At 42.2% G+C, this 23,373-nt stretch overlaps 1 protein-coding gene across 1 annotated transcript in view; it reads left to right on the forward strand.

Moving 5' to 3' along the window:
- The window catches only part of PGBD5 (piggyBac transposable element derived 5), a 72,288-nt gene that overhangs the window by 21,635 nt on the left and 27,280 nt on the right, over positions 1-23,373 (forward strand). The window contains exons 2-3 of the mRNA XM_042025227.1: positions 8,743-9,170; positions 17,214-17,348. Of these exons, the coding sequence (XP_041881161.1) occupies positions 8,743-9,170; positions 17,214-17,348 (563 nt within the window). The remainder of the gene's footprint in view (positions 1-8,742; positions 9,171-17,213; positions 17,349-23,373) is intronic.

Below are 23,373 nucleotides of genomic sequence, written 5' to 3' on the forward strand. Positions count from 1 at the left end.
TCTAAGCCTAATGCACCAGCAGAGAACATGTGGCTTGTCCCAAGATTTTTAAGGGTATTCGGGAGGAACATGGAGAATATAAAGTGAGGGAATTACAAGTTTAAAAGCAGGTGTGTAAGTGCAGATGCAATATGGAGTGATGAGAGCTCCTTTGCCTCCTAGTCTGTGGTGATGACAGTAGAGAAAACTTTTCTTACTGGGCAGTTGATGAAACTCACCTACAAATGCAAGTGCACACTTTTCTACAGAGAGCAGTAAAATCCAAGGGAGGCTGGTACAACCTAAAACAGGTTTGAAAAAGCCTGAGTATTGTCCCCCTGCAGCTCCTGTCACCAGCCTCTTTGGCAGATTCCAGTTTTTGAGCTCTTCTAGCAGAGCTGCAGCATCACCCTGCTCATCACCCTCTCCCAAGTGGGTGCTGCAGTAGGTGCTTACTTCTGTTTGTGAGAAGTAGCACTGAATACTTTGGGGACTATGTGCTTACCCTAACAACTACTCTCTGTCTTCTCCAGGAAGAGCCTGTTGCTGCTGGGAAGCAATTGCAGAGACCAGTACTGTAGCTACCTTAGCTCATGTGGGATGGAGATGAATCATTAGGAAGTTCTGTACTGAAATTAATGTTAGCATGTGATAAGGTTATCTCTAATGCTTTAGTGAACTGTCTGGATTTCTGGTTGCTATATTCTTTTTTTTATTCTTTTTTTTCCTTTTTTTTTTTTCTAATAACTAATATTTGAACAAACCTGAAAGCCGTTTCTTTGTGAGACTTGCTCAAAAACTGGAGGTTCATTTTTAAATGGCTTGTGTGTGTTGTGTGTAAATGGCAGGAGTTGATGTGAAGGCTTTCAGCATCTCATTAGTTGGGTCATTTGCTTATTGACTTCTATTTACAAAAGATAAAGTAAATATTCTGATGGTTTGCTTGGAAAACATAACAGGCTGTTTTTCCTCCTTCAAACACAAAAGCCCTACCTTTCAAGGCAGGGTTCTCACATCCAATATTGCTGATGCTTATACAGGTGGATTTTTATTTCAAATTTCTGGAAAGGAGCAAGTTGCATGTGGGTAGTGGTATTTGTGAACAGTGTGCACTAGAACAGACCAGGAGCCTGGGACAGAAAGATGGGGTGGTGGGATTGCACCTGCAAGAGTTGCCTGTGCAGAGGAGGGGTCCCCCCATGGAACCATCCCAAAGCAGTCTTTTGGGATAGAGTTATGTAGGTCACCCTGCTGGTAGTGGAAGTTGTGCTGACATAAAACTATCCATGCTGCTTTGTACAGTTATTTCATAAATGTGCACAGCTGTGCCTACAGACAGATGTGTAGCTACTATGTGATCTACTAAAAGCTGTATTACAGATAGTGTATGAAGTCAGCATATTGATGGTTGTCTCTAATCTGCTAAATATGCCCAGTGTCATCTGGGCTGCCAGGAGCAGTGCAGTAAAATGCTAATAGAAAACTACAGTGGCAAAAGAGTGCAATGGACTATTGCCATGGAAGCTGCTGCAGCAGGAATTCCCCTGAGGAGGAGTATATGCAGTCCCACAGCTAAATAATGTGCAAAGAATTATGTAAACTGACACAATATGGTACTGCTTCAGCATTGACTCTTCTGCTTTAAGGTCTTTGGCTTTTGGAAATTATTTTAACCATAAGACCTTGTACCAGTGTTTTGGGAGGTTCTGTTGGGTGTTGGGAAAATGGTGATTGGCAGGTTGCAAGATCTCACCACAGAAATTAAGTGTATAATTAAAGGTGTCAACATCAACTGCAGTGGGCTTTTTATTCTTTGTACTTGTCACAGCTTGAAAACTTTGTAGCTTTAAAACATGGTGGCAAACACAAAGAAATACTCTCTTAATTAAACAATTTTTTGCCATGGCTTAAATCTACAGCAAGGCACACTTCCATGGAAGACTGCCACAACATGTCTGGCATGTTCTCATTTTCAGACCAGTGCTGTTGGTGGTACAACATACATTTAGTCAATGGGAAAGGTGTAAGACCTGCATGATTGGTCTCTTGAAAATGCCCCGAAATTTAATTGTTCTTCTACAGTGTCTTATCACACAAGGTAATTTACTGAGTGACAGTCAAAATTATTTACCCTTGGTATCCCAGTCTCGATGCCCCACTGAAGTTCTTCACCTTTTCCAGGCTGAACTGCCAGCACACAGTATGGAGGAGGAATGGACAGGGTGCCTTGGTTATCACCCCGGTCTTTGCAAGGTCAGTCACCATCACATCAGGGGAGGAGACTGTCTTGTGTTTGGTGAAACAGGTGCATTACTTGTCCCTGACCTATGCCAGCTTGCCCTGCTACACTTAATGCTCAAGGGTTTTGCTATAATACTTAAAAAAACTGAATGAGAGTCTGGATCCAGTACACAGCATGGAAACAAGCTAAATTGCAGGAATTTCCTTAGTTTGCTAAATACTTCATTAATTTTACTGGTTAATTTAAATTTTACTATTTTATTTACTAAATAAGTTCTTTATTTAATTTATCATTAACTCAGTGCTGCTTGCTGTGGAGGCCAGGGACTCTTAGGACCAGAGTCAGCATGGAGCAGCTCTGTGCTGATTTTCAGTCCACTTTCATATGTCCTTGGATTGCTTCTAGACACAGTTCTTAGTGCTCTCTATGGATAGAAGTCAGACTGCAGTCTGTGGATCGCTTTATTGCTGACGCTCTGAAGAAAACAATCCTTTTTAATGCCGGGGAGGGAAGAGAAAGTGGCCTTTCACTGAAGCTGTTTGGAACAATTTTTTGACTACGGTTATTATGTGCAGGCGTGGAGGCATTGTCAAAGGCTTATTTATAAGGTTGGAAGAGTGCAGTCAAATCTTTGCTAAATAGCTTGGAATAAACTTACTGAAACTAAATGTAGAGCAGAAGTACGGCCACTTAGCGCCTGTGCAAGGGTATAAAGTAAGTTTCTGTGAAGGTGACCTTGCAAAAACTTACCCAGAAGCCTGGGCTGCTGAGAGCGAGCCCTTATAGTCTAAGAAGAGACCATCTTTGGAAGGACTGTGTCCAGTTTCTTCTTTCTAAACCAAGAGTGTCTGCTTGGGAGTTGTTGGCTTTTTTTAACTGCCTCCTCCTAGGCTGGCTCTCAGCTCCAAGCAATGCCACAGTATGGATCATGTTTTCATCATTTATGTTGAATTCTTCTGCAAGGCAGTCATTAAAGGAAACTAAGATTTGTTTACCAAAATAACAGATGCAGACATCTACTTGCCCAAAATACTGGTCAGAACCACAGCTGGTATAAATTAGGATGATGCCTTTGGCTTAGCAAAGGACACCTGTCACTGAGGCTTTGGTAGCTTTTTCTAATGAAGATGAATAAAAACATGCAGCATAATATCCTAAAGACCTGGATATTTGCTGCCCAATTCCTACAGGAGAGCGGTCTCTGAAATAAACTTCAGAAAAGAAGTGGTACGTGAACTTAGTTCAAGCTGTCTTGACAGGCTTGTCGTAAGGCCGTCAAACTCGCTATGGTTTGAGGATGGTCTGATGTACATTTCCAGGCCATTAAGAATAGAGCTGAAATGAAAACGGATATTCTGGCAAGCCAGATAAGCTCCAATGCTTCCAGAGGTTACATGAGGAAACTTAGTGTAAACAGAAATTCTGAAAAATCTCACTTGGGAAATATTAAAACATCATTTTTTGTTTCCTTGCCTTTTTAAAAATCTCTTTGTATTGCTCTCTACACATTGAAAAAGGTGAGAAATTGTTTTAACTGTCTTTCATATTTTATGAATTGACACCTTCCATGAAGACATCATGATTTTTTTGATGGATGTATATTTTCTGACAAAAGGCTTTTGTCAGCATTTTTTGATCTTCTCTAAATAAGACCCAAAAATCATGTTGTGCACTTTTGCAAAGGTAACTTGTCAGGAATATAAGAGTCTCTAACTGCTTAGACTTAGGAAAAGGGAATTAATTGGCTTTTCAAACCCTGGTTTTTGAAGGCTGTACCATATGTTGGAGGAGAAGGTACTTCCCAGCGGCCAAAAAAAGTAGTTTCTGGATTGATTTTTTGTAGGTAGGTATCTGTATATAATACAGTTCATGTGCTATTCTCATGGGTGGCTATAAATTGTTAGATTTCTCCTCAAGACAATAAAATTACTTCTAAATTCTTGAACTGATACTTCTACCACTCCTGTTCCTGATTTGGGAGTACTGTTTGCCAAACTGTTAATGAAGTTGCATTAATTCCAAAGTCAGCCACGATTGGCTCTGCACAAGGTTTGGTTACAAACCACATAATTTGGGTTATCATACATATGGTGACACCTGGGCCTGTCAGCATAATGGGATATTTTATCATGGACCTCGATTGCACTTTGAATGAGAACAGAGTCGTTTGCACTGCAGAGCAAAAGAACTTTCTTTGACTGCATTTTCTTCTTACATATCTGATTTATCCTGCCCAAAATGACTGACCTTCTTAAGATTTGGATGCTATATTGTAAGCACTGATAGGTTACAGTATGTTTTGAAACTTTCAATCTTTTGCCAATTTATTCTTAGTTTGTGTTTCAAACTTCATTCTGAGTCTGTGAACTCTGAGCTACTAAATTACAGGTTGGTGATCAGAACAGAAAAAATGGGAAAGGATGCATGAACCTGTTAAAAATGCTCTCAAATTACTTAATTCTGCAAACCAGTTAAGTAAGGAAAAAGCATTTAATTTACTTGGAGTTCTTTTTTTTTTTTTCCTAATGTGTTGCTCAGTGAGGAGTACTAGAAAGGGAATGAAGCAGGGGGAAGAATGTGACCGGTGGGGATCCATCCAAGAGAGAAAACCAGAGATTGTAGGAGGACATGCAGAGGCTGCCTGAAGTTCCACCTGAACTTTTTCTTAAATCTTTCTGGGTGTTCTGCAGTGGATATATTTGCTGAGAAGTTGAGTGTGCAGCCTGCTCTCTTGCTAGCCATCAGAGCCAGCGAGACAGCTGCAGTTTGCCCTGAGCCGAGTTGAGCCAAAATGGGCTCTGCAATGCACACTCTCCTGAGGGCGAGGTGCCAGCCTCTTGCCTCTGCTTCACAATCGGATCCCCAGTACGGACACACAAATGGCTGTTCCTGCTTAGTTTTTTTTCATTTATTTTGAGTCTATTCTTACAAATGGAAATGTCTCTCTGTGGGAGACATTCCCTCTGAGTGCAAAATAGAAAATGGAACCAACTAGTCAAAACAGCAGTAATGACTTGCAAGGCGGTTGCTGTGGAGAGCACGTGCAAGTTTTTTCTGGCAGACAGGGTGAGAAGGAAGAAGAGCTTGTGTGTGTATGTTGTACCATAATGGAAGTTGTTTGTTATTTTCCACATCCTACAAGGTCACTCAGAGCAAGCCCAAAGTTCTGCTGCTGGCATCTGTGCTGCCCAGTCAGAACTTCACTCAGTAGAGCTCTGTCCCTGTCCTGACTGTGCATGGAATACTGGATCTGGCTGCATGTTTGGACACTCCAAGAGTGCTTTTGCGCTCTGTCTCTGCAATTTGTATTGGAAGCCCTGATTGGCTTTTAAAGCAAAAAACCCTGTGAAAGTAAATATATTCTCCATGCAAACACTCTATAGCAGAGGAGAGAGAACAATCTGAATTTTACATACCAGTCCTAATTGTGTAATCATTCTGAGAATGGACAACTGGGCAAAGCCATTCTCTCATCTGAGTGAGTAAAGCTTTGAAAGGTAAACAGTGTATGTATGAAGCACTGAACACTTTTCGTATCAGTATTTTCTGGGTAAGTGCCATTTAAGTCAATGTAAAAATCCTTAAAAAGTACAAATTAGCTATTTAAGTTCTTTATGCAGACAGTTGGCTCTCTCTATGGGATATATTTGTGTACTTAGAAAGTAATATTTAAATATTTTAGGCTGGTCATTAACTATGCAAAACTCAATTCATGTTAAGAATTCAGTTCTTTTCCTACTGAAATTCGATGTTGCTCTTGTTATATTGTGTATCAGTAAATTATGAATCAGTTGTGCTCACTTTGCTAATAAAGGCTGTTTTTTAAGACAATGAGATTATACAGGAGCTTTCATAATTTTATTTAATCAACAATTATGTTGGTGTTTGAGTCAGAAAGTGATTCAGCTTGCTTTTTTAGAGCTGTGTGGGTTCTGTATGACCAATGAGATACAAAGCTTGCATATTTATTTCAGGAAGGAGAGGAGGTAGCAGGTTCTCTGTGGCTGGAGGAGGACTATTGGGTAAGAAAGAATTGCCAATTCCAGTATACCTGTCAGGTTTCCATAATCACTTACCAAGGTAAACTTATGCAAATACTGAAAATTTCTTTACACCAAAATTATATTTTTGTGCTTCTGACTGCTCTCACCTCCATAACGATGGAGTCCAGTGTGTACCTGTTGTCCATATCCACAAGTCTCAAGACAAACCTATTTCACTTTGTATGACATAATGCTTTATGAATTCTTGTTTGCTGTAGACAAGATTTAAAATATTACCCCTACTCCCAGCTTCTGCTTCTGAAGACAAGAATTTAAAAACTGTCTCTGTGTGCTACCTGGAAGGTTGCCTGAGCACTGGAGTTGAGTTCAATAGCTACTCAAGATTTCATATATAACTAGGAATACACTCTGTCCATGTGTTGTTATCAGAAAACCATACCTGCTGTAGAGTAGAGCATCTTTTGTGAGCTGTAACAGTCAAGCCAGTGCTAGCAAAAATAAACTTCCTGATCAAAAGAAGTAAACTTTTTGTTAAATGGCTTTATTATTGCACTAGCAGTTAGGGTTAAGTAAATATATCTATTCTAGCCCCATAGTTTCCACTTGATAATGGAAACCTTTTATCATTTAAACTGAAATTTTCTCTTCTGTCCTTACCAAAACATGGTTTGTGTGGGGCTCTTTCCTCTGGCCTTACAATAGAGGAATGTGCTTTCAATTGAAAGTTTCTCAATCTCACAAATTAAAACTGGAAAGTAATCTTTAAATAGATGTTTTTTTCCCAGTGCACTTATAAAAAAATCCAGTTTTGTTTGGGTTTTTGGCATTCTTTGCAATCTGAAGGTTTACTGTTTCAAAGTCTTGATGCTATTTTTGCTGTCCTTTCAGTAGCTTGAGTTCACCCAAACTTTAAGGCTTAAGAGCAAGTCCAACCACAGTATTTGCATAATTCCTTGTAGTTCTGTTTCATGGAAAATTTCTGCAAGCTGTAGTTATTGCTGTAACTAGGAATGCAAACTGAGATACAGGGGCCTGGAGAATGCGACATGACCAACATGGTTGTGGATCTTTGCAGAGCCTGGTTGTGGAATGGTCAGTCTCATGCTCTGATCTAGCTGGGAGAGCTGAAGCTGAGATCCAAGCAGCCTTGTTGTGCGAGAAAGACTTGCTCTTGTTAGGCAGAACTCCAAATGAGAAGCTGTATGCTGTTTCCTTTTGATTAGGAAGAGTGTTTCAGACAGTCCCAAGGCTGAAGGCTGCTGGACTAAGGTGCAGTATTTCTTGGATCCAACTCTTAGTTTGGGATTATACTTGTGACAGTCTTTATCACAGGGGTGTAGAGCTGCTTTTAAGCGCTCCCCTGTGTGCTGGGTTTGGAGAGGCTGCTCCTCAGGGTATTGGTTTTCACTGCTTCTGTAGAATAGAGAGTGTCCCCTGCCCTTACCTGGTGACTAAAACACTACCACGAGGTGCAAGCATGAAAACTACTAGTTTTAGAATGGAGCTTGGTTAGTTTGTGGGCGGGATTAGAGGAGAGGGGGCTCTAAAGACTGGTGTCTGCATCCCTGTTATTGCGGGTTTGACGTTCCTAATTTGGCTTAATGTCATCTGGTGTCTGACTGGCTAACCTTGTAACACTGAGCCCTTAGAGTCTCCTTTCTGGGTTTTTTTTGCCCTCCTCTTATGGAATAGTTGAAACTGGCAGAGAAGGTGCAAGATGAGTGAAATGCTAGAGTAATGACAGCATGGGACTGCAAGGCTTATTACATTATGGGAGGAAGAGGACCACTGCTTGCATTGTAGTGCTAAAAATATTCCCTGTGACGTGAGACAGTGACACTAGCCACATGGTAACTGTGACTTGTTCTGGTAATGTGCTTCCTTGGGGATGTCAGAGTGCAGGATAAAACTCCAGTGTGGTGGCAGAGACACAAAACTCAAAAACACATAGACATGACCTGTATGTGATTCTGTGTGGAGCAGAGGCAGATTTGAAAGTCATAGAATTTATGACAATGAACTAGGCAGGAATTAGAGGTACAAGAGAAATGGTAGGATCAGGTTCTAGAGCCTAGGAATCATGTCATCTGGAATGAGGGCAGCACTGTCTTTGGAGGACTCACACTGTCCTTCTGGGCTGTTTGGAGGGAGGTACTGCTTTGACACACATAGGGACAAATAAAAGACAATCCAGAAAAAGGCCAAAACAGCTGCTGAGGATAAAAGTTGCAGATAATGTGTAAGTGGAGAAATAAAATACATGCTTGTCTCACAGGCCTGCATGCTGCAAACTAATGAGTGTGCAGAGCAGAGGAAGAAACTTTTCAGAGTGTATAGTATCATATAGGAGGAAGAATATGGGGGCGGGAGGGGAAGTTTCCTGATGAAGTCTGTCAGACAGTGGGTACGTGCCATCATTTGCATTAGAAAAATTAATCATGCTTTTAATTTCTGGTGTTGGACATGCCTTGTGGTGATCAGGAGTGTGCCTATCTTCCCTTCTCACTTTTATCCTAGGTCCAACACGAAAAATGCCCCTGACTGCCAGTGCCATGGACTTTTTTCAGCTCTTTGTCCCTGACAATGTACTAAAGAATATGGTGGTCCAAACCAACATGTATGCCAAGAAATACCAGGAGAGGTTTGGTAGTGATGATGCCTGGATTGACGTCACCTTGACAGAAATGAAGGCCTTTTTAGGCTATATGATATCAACCAGTATCCACCACTGTGAGTCTGTTCTCAGCATCTGGAGCAGTGGCTTCTACAGCAACAAGAGCATTGCACTTATCATGACACAATCACGGTTTGAGAAGATTCTGAAGTACTTCCACATTGTGGCCTTCCGCTCGAGCCAGACAACGCATAGCCTCTACAAAATTCAGCCTTTTCTGGACTCTCTGCAGAATGGCTTTGACTCTGCTTTCAGACCTTCACAAGCCCAGGTAAGAATTAATCTGTTGGCAGGGAACATCTGACCTGTGTGCTCTGGTTGTCTCACTGTGACAAAAAGTGCACAGCACAGCTGCCTGGGGAAAGAGCTGGGGCTTCACAGTGTGAAGCTCTGCTGTGGTGCCTCCATGAAACAAGAGAGAAAGCAGCACTGTCCTGTGCGAGTGCTCATCAGTGTCTGTCAGTGCAGGCACCAAGCCTGTTTCAGTGGAAATGGTGCTCTCTGAGCTGGAGCTGTTTGCTTTAGTGGCCTAAAAACACCTGGAGTCTTCTCAGTGAGGCTGGCACCAGTAGGTTTTGCTGTCCTGGGGATGGGAGGTTGCAGGTTGTGCAAGGGCAGAAAAGGCAGAGCTGGTGCTGCTGGGCTGGAGGGAAGACCAGTAGCTGCTCCCACTGCAGACTGAGTTGAATGGAGGAGTTGAGTTTGCTGAGTGACTGTCCCTGACCTTAGCGATGGGTGCTTGTTTTATGGTCCAGTAACACAGCTGCTTCCTCACAACTGGAAAGGGGTACAGGTGAAAATCTTTTAATATTCATCATACTCTATTTAAACTTTGTTCAAAATAAATGATCTGCTTTTGAAGCTGTTGCTACTGGTCGTGTTCAGAACTCTGGAAAGAAAAAAGAGTAAGCATGAAATATGTTACTACTTGACATAACTTTTCAATCAATTCTCTGTTTCCAGAATATAAATATTTCACTTAGGCATTTGGAAAGGGTGTTGTGCCCATAGTCCTCTTTTTCTTCCTGTTTCCCTTCTGAAGCATCACATTTTTGCCTTCTGCACAAAATTAATGAAGACATAGATGCATCACATCCATTGAAGTGTGCCTAAAATAAATGGCGAGTGATTACAGTTTGTTCTATTTTATTGACAATAAAAATCATACCTATATAACTCATGAGAACACAGCTGCCTAAAAAGCTGTTAAGGTGGAGAAGGGAGGAGTGTTCTCACTAAGCCATGCAAAGTGTGTTTCCATTAAGACAAAACAGGCAGTGAGAAACACAAAATTGTTGGGACTGAGCTCTTACTAAGGTATGAAATCTAGTCCTTATGGCTGCTGAGTTCAATGGGCAGAAGATAAAGGCTTCAGAAATGTGATCACTCTGTCTAATGTGAATGCTTATAATGGTGTGCTGTGGCACACACTCTGAGTGCAAGTCCATTAAAGGGATATACATTGCATGTATATCCCTTCTCCCATTCCCCATCCTGAGCAAGGCTTGAGAACTGAATTGACAAAATCACAGCACCCTGTTTGCAGTGGCAAAACATCTAAATCTTCACAAGCAAAACACATTCTTATTCTGAGCTTGGTAAGGGGATGCTACTTAAAAAAAATAGGGGGGAAGAAGTAGACACAGCCCAATTCTCTTCCCTCCCCCTCCACTTCTCTGCTCCTTTGTCAGTGTTTACATCAGTGATTTCTATGCGGCATGTTTCAGTGATTTTGCATGGAACAAAAAGCACTAAAATACAGCTTCAAAAATAACCCTGTGAGAAAGAATAAGGTTTTGAATCTGTTGTTAAAAATACCTTAGTGTACCTCTGGTAGCCTACTGTTCCAGGCCTCCTCCTGAAAGGAGCCTTGTGCGTAACATCCTCCTGAGTGCCATCAGTCAGGGCTGAACACTACCTGTCTCAAGAGATGAGGACCCCATCTGCTCAAAACAGGAGGAAAGAACTCTCCCTGCAAATTGTCTTGAGTGCAGACTGCAGTAAACATCAAACCCAGAATGCCCAGTGAAAAATACCAGAAATAATTGAAAATAATAACCCAGTTGCACAGAAACAAATTAAAAGATGAGGGGAAAGAGCCATTTAGATGGGCTTTTGGAAGTTCTGCCTGTGAAAGCCAGTTGGAAAGGGGGGGCCAGGTTTCTGTAGTCAGGGATACCTGAAATCCCAAGTTCAAACTGGATTTGTTGCTTGATGTACATCTGTATCTTAAACATGAGACTTGTGGTACCTGGGTGGCTTGTGGCTGACCCATGAGCTTTATGCTCCCTTCTTGTAAGTGGCATCAAACAGCTGAATCACAGCTCCTGTTGGATGCAGCAGGGCTGTTCGGGCTTATGGGTAGGCTCGTTACTGACTTTCTTCCTCTGGCAGTGTGGACTCACAGAACACGGATTAGGAAGATGCCATATTTAATTCACCCCTATGGACCAAGCAGGGACAATCTGCATCCAGCAGGCGGTACATCTGCCATTACAGTTATTTCTTTTATAGATCTGATCTTTTCTTTTTGGAGAGCTAGAAAAGATTCTTCAAGTGGAACTTCTGTCAGAAAATACTTAGGGTTTTTTTTTCTCATCTGTGACCCCTCCCCCTGCCCAAATTTGCCTGTAAAAATAACACCACAGTTGCTATGAAAGGGAGAAAGAACTATGCCAATATACCAAACCAGAGAAAACAATCTAGTGAATTATAACTATTTTGCTAAATATACTGAGCAAACAAAAGGAAATAATTACTCTCCAGCTTATGAAGGATTTGAAAGCCCAGAACATTTTGTGTATCAGCAGTGCTAGCTGTAGTTTCTGAAGTTAAAAAAATGGTGTTCTGACCTAGATCGGTAAAAAAAAAAAGACAGGAATATTCTCTGCATCTTATCCCTCCTCAGCATCATCTGTATAAATAAGCACTGCCTCTACCTGAGCAACAAGAGGTGGAGGTTTGGGTCTGTTCTTGGAAGCAGTGTTGTTTCTTCGCTACTTAGCTTTGTAGCTGTGCTACTGTCTGCAACCCTGAAGGCAGGGAGGATGCCCTGCCTGCGCTCAGGAGGTATAGAGCGACAAATTCAAGGGTACTCACCTGCCAAGGATATGCACTGAATTCCAGAAACCTGAGGAGTTCAGTGAAAATAACATCACTGCTCAAATACCCTTCTGTGCCTGCTGAGCATTTATATGCTTGTCAGCAGGATGTGACTAGACAGCATTGCTGTGACTGGCTGCCCCTGACTGGTGTGGGAGAGGTCAGGAGCATAACTCCAGGTACTCTCTGCTTCCCTCTGCCTCTAAAGTACCTTCTCTTTGGTGTCTTGGAACCAAACAATTTTGCATCTGCCCAGTGGAATGTCAGCTGGGAACAGTTGTCTTCTTATCTCCAGCAGGAGTGAACCCCCTGACAAAAAGACAGATGTAAGTCCAATCTCTTGCTCCAAGGGCACAGTGTTAAACTTTGGCCAATTACTAGGCAACTTGTTTGTGTTTCACTCTTGGTGGTATCGTAGGGTACAGCTAGGCAGTTTCAACATAGCTCTTACAAACCAGCTCACAGCTTTAGATGGCAGCCTCTTTGAAAACACAGAGGGACAAAAACAGGCTGGTCAACTTGCTTTTGTGTCCTCATGATTAAATATTCATTTGATATTGGGTATTTCCAAATTATAAGATCTTAGTCGTGTTTTACCTCTGTATTTCAGACTTCCTGTTCTCAAAATTATTCTTTAGGAGTTAAGGGTGCTGGTCCCAAACCAGAACCATTCTGTCTTAGGGCTTCTTTGAGTGTGACACAAATACATAAATATTGAGAGAACACTGGCCAAGTATAAGACATCGAGCAAGAGAAAGACAGACAGAGGAGCAATAAGGGTATTGAGCAGCAAGGTAAATTTCTGATGTCCTGTAACTCTTGGCCAGTTGATCCTTTGGTGAAGCCAGATTTTAGGGAGAGTTTGGCAACAGAAAATGATGGAACTTCATTGGTATTTTTAAATTACCTAATGGCAATGGAGTGCTGTAAGTACTGGCTTCTTGTTTTTAAGAGGATTGATTGGGCAGAGGAGCGTGGAATCATGGCTCCATTGGAGGTCGGAGTTAACCTTTGAATGATGGCAAAGAGGATCTGTAAAATGTGGATAGGCCAATCAGGACTTTGAAAATGAGAAGAGAAAGAATCTGTCTGATATAGTGGAGAAAAACTATCAGAGAGAAGTAAAGTGATGTGGTCAGTGTGATAGACTTGGAAAATGGCTTTCCAGCAGTAGTCTGTAGGACAAGATTGCCTTATGCTGAGTAGAAGTAAAACTGTTGCAGGATGGTTGTGGGTTTTGGATGTAAACTTGTCTGGGTGGGTGGGTTGTTACTCTAAAATGAGTGCCATTTTAGAGCTCTTACTCAGAAAGCATGGAAAATGCAGGCATTGCCTAGCTGAGAAGATTTTGCAAGTAGGAGGTAAAGACTGACATTCAGATTCACTAGCCAGTGATATCTGCAGCAGGAGGACAGGGACGTCTGCAATGACCAAAAAAGGAGATACTAAGGGTTTCTTAAGAGAAGGGAGATGCTCTCAAATGCAGCGTAATGTAATCAGAACTGACAGCTAGATATGCAAGCAGAGATGTCAGACACCAGCAAGAGAATTTAGATTAGACAGGAGGAGCTTTGGAGCAAAGAGGCAGAAGCATGAGCTGGAGGAATGACTGTGTGCATAAAGGTGCAGTTACCCGGGGACTCTGCAACTGGGTGGTACCCGCCAAAAGCCAGAGACAAGGCAAGCTGAGGGAGCTTCTCCAGGAGACAGGCTGAAGAGACAGCCTGTGTTGTGGATGGCCATGGATCTAAGGGGCAGATGTCTCATGGATAAGTTGATTCATTATCTAAGTGTATGGAGTCCAGAAATTCCATGTACAAAAGGCATAGTGATTCGGGGATTTGTCTACAAGCCTGTTTGGGCTCTGGTGAAAGCAGGATGGGTGGAATTCTGGCATGGAAAAAGCATTGGAAATGATCTAAAATGGAGAAGAAAGAAAGGCACTCCTGGCAGTGGCTATCTGTTTTGTTCTGTGAGTGAAAGATATTGTGTGATGGAGCAGTTGATAGAGTCCCATCTTGGAGTCCTGCCTCTGCAACATTTGGAGTGCAAATACATGTTGAGGGGAAAGCAAATGTGTGTGAAAAAGAGTGAAAGTTTGGCAGGTCGATGTCGCAGGGATAAGGATTACTATAAGGAAAAAGGAAAGGAAAAGAAAAGGAAAAGGAAATTAAAGAAAAGGAAATGAAAGGAAAGGAGAAGAGAAGAGAAGAGAAGAGAAGAGAAGAGAAGAGAAGAGAAGAGAAGAGAAGAGAAAAAGAGAAAGCAGTGTGATGGCAGTGGGGGAGCAAAGCAACTAGATGAGGAGCTTCTTAGACCCCGAGAGAAAAGAATGGGGATGGTTTCTATGAAGAAATCCACAAGCTATCTTGCATCAAAGGAAGTCAGAATAGGAAGAGGGCAGCACTTGGAACTGAGAAAAAGATTGTGAAGAGGCGGCCAGGAATATGTGTAGGAGTCAATTAAGCCTGAAAGTAGATTTTTATCAAGGAAGATGAGAAGCAGGAAAGAATATGCCATGGAGGCAGTAAGCTCAGTCCTGTAAAAGCGTATATTGCAGCAACAGCAAGAATGGGGAATAGGGAGGGAGGAAATACCACTTTGCATGAGGATTTGGCAAATAGATGGATTTGAGATACAGGAACAGCAAGAAGACTGAGAATGCAGGAGGGTGAACAAACTAATAGGGTGGGCCAGTAGCACCAGGGCTAACTTTTGTCCTAAAAACACCATGTCAGTGCCAGGAGCAACAAATTGCTTGCTTTGAAAACAAGGTGGGGATCAGCTGTTCCACCAGCAGGCACGGCCCGTACAGTGCCCCGTTTGCAAAGTTCTTTACAGCTGTTGAAGCAGTGGTTGCATTTGGAGGGGTGACAACACTTGTCCCCCACTCTCTGAAGGAAGCAGGAAGAACAAGCTCCAGGGTTTTCAGTTCATTTTCCTTGCCTGTCCACATTTTTTCTTTGCAGCAGCAGCAAACAGCCCTAGTCTGTTCACATTTTTATTCCCTCTTCACAGAAGTTGAGTAGGAACTTACAGAGAAATTATTTACATTCAGTACAGGGGAACAAAGGAGGGGAAGCTCTGGTTACTAGGGGAAGGCAGGGCTGAGCATGGGCAGGGAGAAAAGGAAGATGGAGAGAGGTTTTAAATATTCAGATTTGCTTTCTAAATGTAAGGCTGACAGGCCTTACTGTGTCATAGGAGGCAGAAAGAGTGTGAAGGGTAAACAGGACGCAGTAGAGCTGCTGTGAGGAGAGTTGATGCTGTGGTGCAGAGGGAAAGGAGCTAATGACAGAGGGTAAAAGATGTCCTAAGGTGATGCTTATACAGTCTTTTCTTTCTGCTGCTCTCCATCCTACAGCAGGGGAGATTATAACTGTGGAACCACACCACTCAGTGGGATCTGGCAGGTAAGAGAGCCTTTCCAGAAGCTGAGAAATTCTTAACTGTGTATCCAACCCTATCCCAAAGGATGTGCTCCTTCCCTCTGCACATGAGAGGCAGAAAGGCAAAAGTGAATGAGGGCACGTTTAATATTTGCAAAATACTGTCAGAATCCTCTGAGGCGGAAGTGGGAAATGCCCCAGATGGTCTTTAGATAGGAAGGGCTGTGTTCTGTGTGGACCTTGAGAGAGGAAGATTTGGCTTCAGGGCAGCTGCAGCTGGAAGAACAAATATCTTTGTGTGCAGCTCTCCTTGCTCACATCTGTGTTTTGGTATATAATTTGAACATTTCACAAGAGTGCTTTCAGATGGTCCTGTGAATGTTTCATGAGTTGTTAAGTGGAGTGTGTATAAATGACAGTGTGCAGCCATCACTGTGTGGGGAGGGCATGGGTGCCTATTTTGGGCTGACAGAGTGATGTTCAGCAAACATCTTGTATTCATGAGGCCGGCAGCTGTTCATCTCTGCTGCTTAACTGCTCACCCACCACATCTCTCCTACGAGCATCGCTCCCAGGTTTAGTGCAGCTTTGTTCTCATTTCTGCCACTGACTGCATGGATGTGCACAAAAGTAGCACACGTGCAGGCGTGGAAATGCTTCATCTGAGGATGGGAGCCTCTTCATACCTGTATCTGAGCCCGCTTCCTGGAGGGATGGTCACTGGAAAAGAATAGACTCCTTTAGATTATAACGCATCTGACTATTTTGCACATCTTTACAAGGGTATGAATTATGGCCTGCTGGGACTGCCTTCCCCTCGTGTACAAGGAGGGGAGCCTGCAGTGACTTGCTCTGATTTAGATGTACATGTCTGAATTTGGTCAGCATTTATCAGCTGTGACCTTTCAACAGTTAGCAAGTCTTTGTACTTTCACAAGTGGCTTGCTAGGCAACTTACACATCATGCAGTCAGGTATGTGTATGTTATGCACAGCTGCCTGTGAGCTGTGGGCATCTGCTAGTACTTTTCTGTAGGTGAGTTCCACAGTGTGATACCTAACAGTTTTGCTGGTGAATTAATGGAGAGAAGTGTAACGAAACAGTTACAAGAACCACTTACAGCATCTGGATGCAGAATGCAGAAACTGCTTCACTTTCACAGGTCTTCGTTACTTGCTCCAGTCTGCCTTACCTTTTTCTATTCCTGCCTCTGGTGCTTTATACTTGTCTCCTTTTGTCAAATTTTTCAGCTCCTGAGGCAAGAGAGACTTCCCTGAAGCTGCTGCTGCTGCTGCTGCCAGGAAAAATATTTTCTGTCTCTTCACCACCTCTTTAAATGGCAGCATTTTTCTCCCTTAACTTCTCTTTCTCTTTATTATGTGTTTTCCTTTGCTGTAACCAAGGAACATACTTTACAACATATTGTAGGGGATGTTTGGGTGGAAGACATTCTGCCAAACAAGATGAAGCTTATGATGAAGCTTGGAGAAGGATGCTGCCAACAATCCACTCTCCCTGCCCCATCCCCTGCATCGTTTTGGAGGGATGCTGAACTGTAGCTGATACTAAGAAATGAGAGCTGTGCCTTGCAATGTTTCCAAACCACATGTAGAGCAGCTATCCATAAGGGAGTGTGCTTGGCCAGGCTTTGGTTTTTGTTGGGTGGTAGCATCAAACAGAAGTGAGTTTGCTTCTTTGTTTGGAGTGATGCACACAAGCACAGTGCAAGGGTTGTATTTCCTTGAAAGAAGTTAAAGCACCTTTTTTTTAGCAATCTTGTATTCTTCTATTTCTTTCCCTGCCTCTTTTCTTGCCACTTGCAGGTACTACATGAGCCCCTGATTGATGAGGATCCAGTTTTCATTGCTACCTGCACAGAGAGGGAGCTGCGCAAGAGGAAAAAGAGGAAATTCAGTCTTTGGGTTCGGCAGTGCTCGTCCACTGGTTTCATCTGCCAGGTGGGTTTTACCTCTTCAAATGTCATGATTCAGTTCCAGCAGGCCCTTAAATGTATTGCAGGACCAAGGGTAACAGTCACTTCTCTTCGTTACCCTGCTGGGGGCTACAATCTGCGTGCAGGAGGCCTCTGACTCCTGCGGATACGAGACCCAACGGACAGTGATGACAAGTTCCTGATACTTTGTTTGCTGTATGATTTAACTGAGAGTTTCTGTCTCTGATAATGTCCATCTGGCTGCCAGCCCTCAGCTAATTACATTGAAATGCAGTTAAAAGGTCTGTCTGTTTGTATATCCTAAGTTTATCTGAATGTCTGAGTACTGTGACTTATGTCATTTTTTTATGAATCAGCTTTTCTCTCTCCCTAAGTATGACACTGCAACTGTGATAGCCAACGGTGTCCAATAGACTAAATCAATACGGTATCAAGATGTCAATTTTTCTGTGAGAAATATATTTGTGGGGGTTCCTATTACCTATCTTTTCACACATCTACCTCTCTATCAAAGAAATAAAATCTGGTGTGACTTCAAGGTGAGATGTAAGCTGGAGTGAGAGATATGTTGAAGGGTTTGTTTTTATTATCATAAGGCATTGGGAACTTCTTTTCAAATTCTCAGCTTCCTCAATTGCTGATGTATTTTGAGAGCCCTTGAAAAATCTGGTCATTTATGTTGTTACTTAGAGATGAAGGGGCAGATGTTTTCTAATATTTCTTTTTCCCAAGAGCTCCTGTGAGAAGGTTGTCCCCCGCATGTTCCAGAGTGGTGGTTCAGAGGTAGGATGTGCACACTGCTTGCTCAAACTGAATGCATGTCAGAACAGGGCCTGTGGATTTGCTGCAGTTGAACATTTGTTCAGAGCAGAATTTAGTTGGTGAATCATTATGACTGTTTGACTAGCTGTGCAGGAAAAGAGGCTCACTGGGAACAGAGGTTTGTGTTTTCAGCAATGCTCTTCACTCTGAGAAGAAACTTAGGATCCTACATCTTCCATCTAAATTTTAAAGCAGCTGTTTTCTCTGATACAAAATAGATTCACCTTGTGAAGCATCCTTGGAAGTTTCTGCTCTCAAGGCTCTTAGAAAGTCATTTGCTATATAGAGGCAGTGTCTTTGATCTCCAAGGAGAACTTCACCAGTCCCACACGCAGTTTATTACTGAAGCGTATTGGGTACAGCGAGCACAAAGTCTGCTCATCTCTCTTGCCATGCTCCCCCCAGCCAACTGCCACAAAACTAATAAGTCTTCAGACAAACCAGAGGTTTCAGATTCTGAGCTATAATTATGTTGCACCTCCCGTCCTGTCCACTGAGAGACTAAATTAATGGAATGTCAAATTAAACAGAATAGATGCTCAGCACCACCCTAATCCTCCCACTCCCTTAATGAATTAGATACTCATGCTTCGCTTGCATCCGGATGACGTCCAGGATTATCTTGCCAGCTGCCTTCTATATTCATTCCATGACTTGGCTGTCGTTATCAACGTGCTGAAATGACTGGGTTGAAAGGGACTTTAGGGAACCGTGAAAAAGAATATGCCTTCATGCTAAAATGGAAAAACCTAATCTGGGGAGGATGGGCATCTTCAATTATGATATGCTTGAAATGCTATGTTCATTTATGTGTCATGCTTACAAGTGGTCTTGCAGAATCCAAAGCACTTTTTCAGTGGTTATTTGGTTTATTTAGGGTTTTAAAACAGAGGTTTTGTTTCTTTCCCTATGTTTAGCAAATGGAGAGAATTGATCTAAACCAGAAGAAAATCCAGTGTTTTCCCTTCATGTACACATTTTCCTTTCCATCTCTTGTGAAGCTGCCATCGTGAAGAAAAGACTTGTTGTCTGATAGTTAAGGACTGACCTGTCTATCGCCTGCCAACCATTGGAAAAACCTTGCAGCACTTACTTCAAAACATGTAGACATTCTGTAATACTGTCCAGGTGAATTCCCTCCCTCACTGCTTCCATGTGATGGCATTGAGGTCCTTTTATTCAAGATAAAATAGGACAATCAACACTTCATAAATCAGCATAATTCAGTTTCAAAAATCTGAATAATATGTATTTATAAAAAGGTGAGCCAGCCCAGACGGAAGAGAGGACGGAGCTATGTATGACTGGTTTTCAGGAGTGGAAGGAACCTCAAGAAGATTGTGATGCTCCTGGCCAAAAACAAGGTCCTCCAATCCTGAATCATAAGCCTGATGTTAAAAAAAATCTCCATTTGAGGAAACACCTTAGTTTTCCCAGTGTGCTGCTTTTCCTACAATGAAAGGGATTGGTTGGTTTGTTTTCCTAATGTAGAATGGATATGCCACATGATGAGTTACTTTGTGAACTCAGCTCACAGGTCAGCTGTTAATGTTAGGAGTTTCAGCTGTTTGTCTGCTCAAATTCCTGTTCCTGCTTGTTCTGTGAACAAAACTCTGAATCACATTTTTGGGTATGAGTAAACACTTCTGTTTGATGGCTCATCATTTACTTTTTTTAAGGAAATGGTGTTTGGTTAAAAATCTAGCCCAATAAGCCATTCATGGAACAGAAGTGGCATAAAACCCAAGTGCTGCTTGTGGACATAAGGTGCATAGGCTTATATATTCATAATAGAAACAATGTATGAATATTAGACTACTTTTCTGTCTTCTGTACTCCAGATAACTTGACTGCACCCTGACAGTTAAGTCTTTGTTTTAAGATGGATGCACAATTTCAGATTATATCTCTGCTTCAGAAAATCTCAAGCAGAGCATCTCGTTGCAGTGAATAGCTTTGTTGCTGAGCATCTCTTCACGGTCAGCTGGCCAAGTGGGAACATGCAGGAAGGACACATCATTCAAACAATGTAAATACACGTCTGCCGCAGTTGGGAACACGAACAAAACCTCTCAGAGAGTTCAGAAGGGCTTCAGGAGATCTGACTTTGGCAAAGTGGATGGCAAAACTGCCCTGATACTGTTGCCTTTTTCATCTGCTCTTGACGCTGGACATCAAGGTGGCAGCAGCTGCTGGGGGAGAGGGCTTGGGCCTTCTAATTTCTTTCTTTCTAATTCAGGGAGGACAACAAACACAGCTTGCAGGACTTCAGGTGTCCCTCTCTGTTCCATCTTCTCTTTGCTTTTCTTGTTTCTTTCCAATCTATTTCCCTATATACTGCTTAGCACTTCTATTTCCCTACTTAACACCGAGACACTTTTAAAACCAATATTTTAATGTCTTGATTGCAGTTTAAATTATTGAAGTAGATTAGAAATCTTTCTTAGACTATTTGCTTAGCGTATATTTAAATATTAAGTCATACTATGTAAATCAAAACTCCAGCTGTGTCAGTTTTTTTGTCAGTTCTTATTTCTTTTTCTCTGAAAATCTGGAATAGTTGATTATAAAAATTGTTCATGAATATGATTGGTAGGGCTCTTTCTTATTTTAGATATAGCAATATAGCTCATCAAAAAATGATGAAGAGAATTCCCAAATACCTTATCAGGGCTATTTATTTTGTCCTGGTGGGACATATCATGTGCTCTCTGCATTTCTTGTGTGGCTCAAAAGGAATGAGCATGGTTATGAGTAACTAAGTGATGCCTAGTCCTTGCATAGCTCCTCCTGCACAAGAAGGTGTTCTGATCATTTGCAGGTGAAGAAAGCACAGGGTTCTGGTGAACCCCAGCACATGGAGAGCTGACAGAATAAGGTATTCCCATAGTGCCTCATCCTGAAGCGCAGACCCATAGTCCAAATGTAACCCTAAGACAGTCCCTGACCCACAGAGCCATCAATCAACAAGATGGAAGGCAGTAGCAGATGGTAAAGAGCACTACAAAGAGACAATCAGACAATATTAATCACTCTGGTAGGCAGTAATAGAATTAGCTCATCAACGTAATTATTTGCTTAAAAAAGCGGGTATCATGGTGAGGAAGAAATTACTTCATGCATGCATATATACTTTCCTAGTCATTGAGATAAATTTTATTTTCTGAGGCTATACTGGACACTTTTCACTTCCCACACCTCCTCCCTGCCCCCCAAAATATATGGGCTCTGCACTTGCTTTTATTCCCTGGCAGAAAATTCTTGCAATAATGCATTTCATTTTCATTAATATCCCTGTGCAATGTTACTCAGATTTATGAAGTCCTTTAGGTCCTTGTGCTGGGACTGACTTTGAGTTTCCACCTTCCACTGCTTCCCATGAAGTGATGAGTCAGAACAGGGTAAGGAAAACTACTGTGTTTCAGCAGCTTGAGTCTTGGTCCTGAAGAAACAGCAGTTTGCATGATAGCCGCGTTTAAAGAGTGAAACCTGGAGCGGGGTGGCCCCTGCCTGAGAGGGTAAGAAAGGGCTCTCTCCCCAAAGAGCAGCAGTCTCACTGAGGGGAGATGTCTGAGGTTGCTCCACAGATCATTGGCAGAGCTCTCAGTGACAGGAAAAAAACCCCGAACAGTGTAAACACCATGCTTCTACAGTAAATGCTGTAGTTAATTTTAGACAGGGTAGCTACAGCTAGCTTAAATACATAACCCTATTGACTTTACAGAGTAAGAACTTCCAGAATTTAGAGAAACTGAGGTTGTGCCCCAAAGAATTTATAATTTTACAACACACCACATAAGTGCATTCAGTCAATGGGAAAGGGAGGGGTAAAAAAACCTGGAGTCAGTTTTGTTTTCAAGGTCAGAGTTGCAGAAGAATTAGCCATCTGTGCACTTGTTTAATAAGCTGCTCAGAAATGTTGGTGTTTCGGCCTGTTTAAGTTCTGTTTAGAGATTAGTCTGAGCCCTTGCATTTCTTTAAACCATGTCCTGATAATTCCTCTATTGCTGGAACAGTTGCATCTGGAACACACAGATGTAGCAGGTGCTTTGAGGAGGTTCTCAAGGTCAGGCTTTGTCTGGGAGGGGATCCCAGGAAATCTGATCACCTTCATTTGTCAATCACTGGTGGCTGGAAAATCCTATCTACTTTCTTCCTCTGGCTTCCATCTGGCTCCAGCTTTTTAATGCATGTGGTTCTGTAGTGTCAGCATGTGAGAATCCCAGATCTCAGTTGAAAGTCAGTTATCCTCTTGCTCACCAGTGTTAAATGGAAAGGTATTCTTGCAGATGTGTGTTGGGCCAGACCTATTCATTTTTATGGAGTTTACAATCTTTCCATGTTTCTAAATGAATAGGAAAACCAGACCTAAATGTGATCTAATGCAAAGATCTCTGTCAGAGTTTGCATACAGTCTTAGTGTCTATTTTCAGGTGTGAATGAAAGTTATTTTTTAGTTCCCATCTGAGCTGCTTGGAGTTTATGACAATAAAACTACCTGTGTAGTTGTGTCCTTTCTGCAGCTGTTCTCACTCAGTGAAACTCTGCCTGGGGAAGCAGACTAAAAGCACCAGAGCCTCCTCTCTTATGCACTTCATAGGTTTGCCATAGGAGTGCCCCTCATGGATCCCATCCCTTTGTGCTGGGTGTGGAGAGCAGAACAAAAATCTTTGCCCTAGAAAGTTTGGGATCTAAGTGCAAGAAGGAGGCTTAAGCTTCCCACAGCAAATCTCTTTAGTTCAGACACATTTTGGCTGCCCAGAGAACTGTGGAAGCAGGCTGAGTGCAGCAGTGTTTCTTGGCTAATGCACATGGCAGAAATCTGGGACTAACACACTACTAGGTACCAGTATACACCCTACTCCTGGTGAGCCTGCACAGGCCAGGCTGTCATCAGCCTTGTGGTTCCTCCTTAGAAATGAACTGGGTCCTCAATGTCAGTGTTTTGTCATCTCTTGGGTTTATCTTAAGATTTTATGCCCTTTTTATGTAAGTATTTTCCTCCTTGAGCTGCTATGTGTTATCCTCTCAACAGTTACAGCATTTCTGATAGTTTATACTGTTCTTGCCTTGCGTCACTTATATACCTTCTCACTTACACCTCCTCACTTACACACCTTCTCACAGCTCAACAATAATTTTCATAGAAAATCTGAGCCAATGTTGTGCAATTATGTGGCACCAGAGTGAAGCCTCAGTCATGGACC

Source organism: Corvus kubaryi, unplaced genomic scaffold (genome assembly GCF_017639235.1).
Source record: "Corvus kubaryi isolate FWS band 111438036 unplaced genomic scaffold, C.kubaryi_AGA036_p1.0 37266, whole genome shotgun sequence".
In the NCBI taxonomy this organism is placed as follows: Eukaryota; Metazoa; Chordata; class Aves; order Passeriformes; family Corvidae; genus Corvus; species Corvus kubaryi.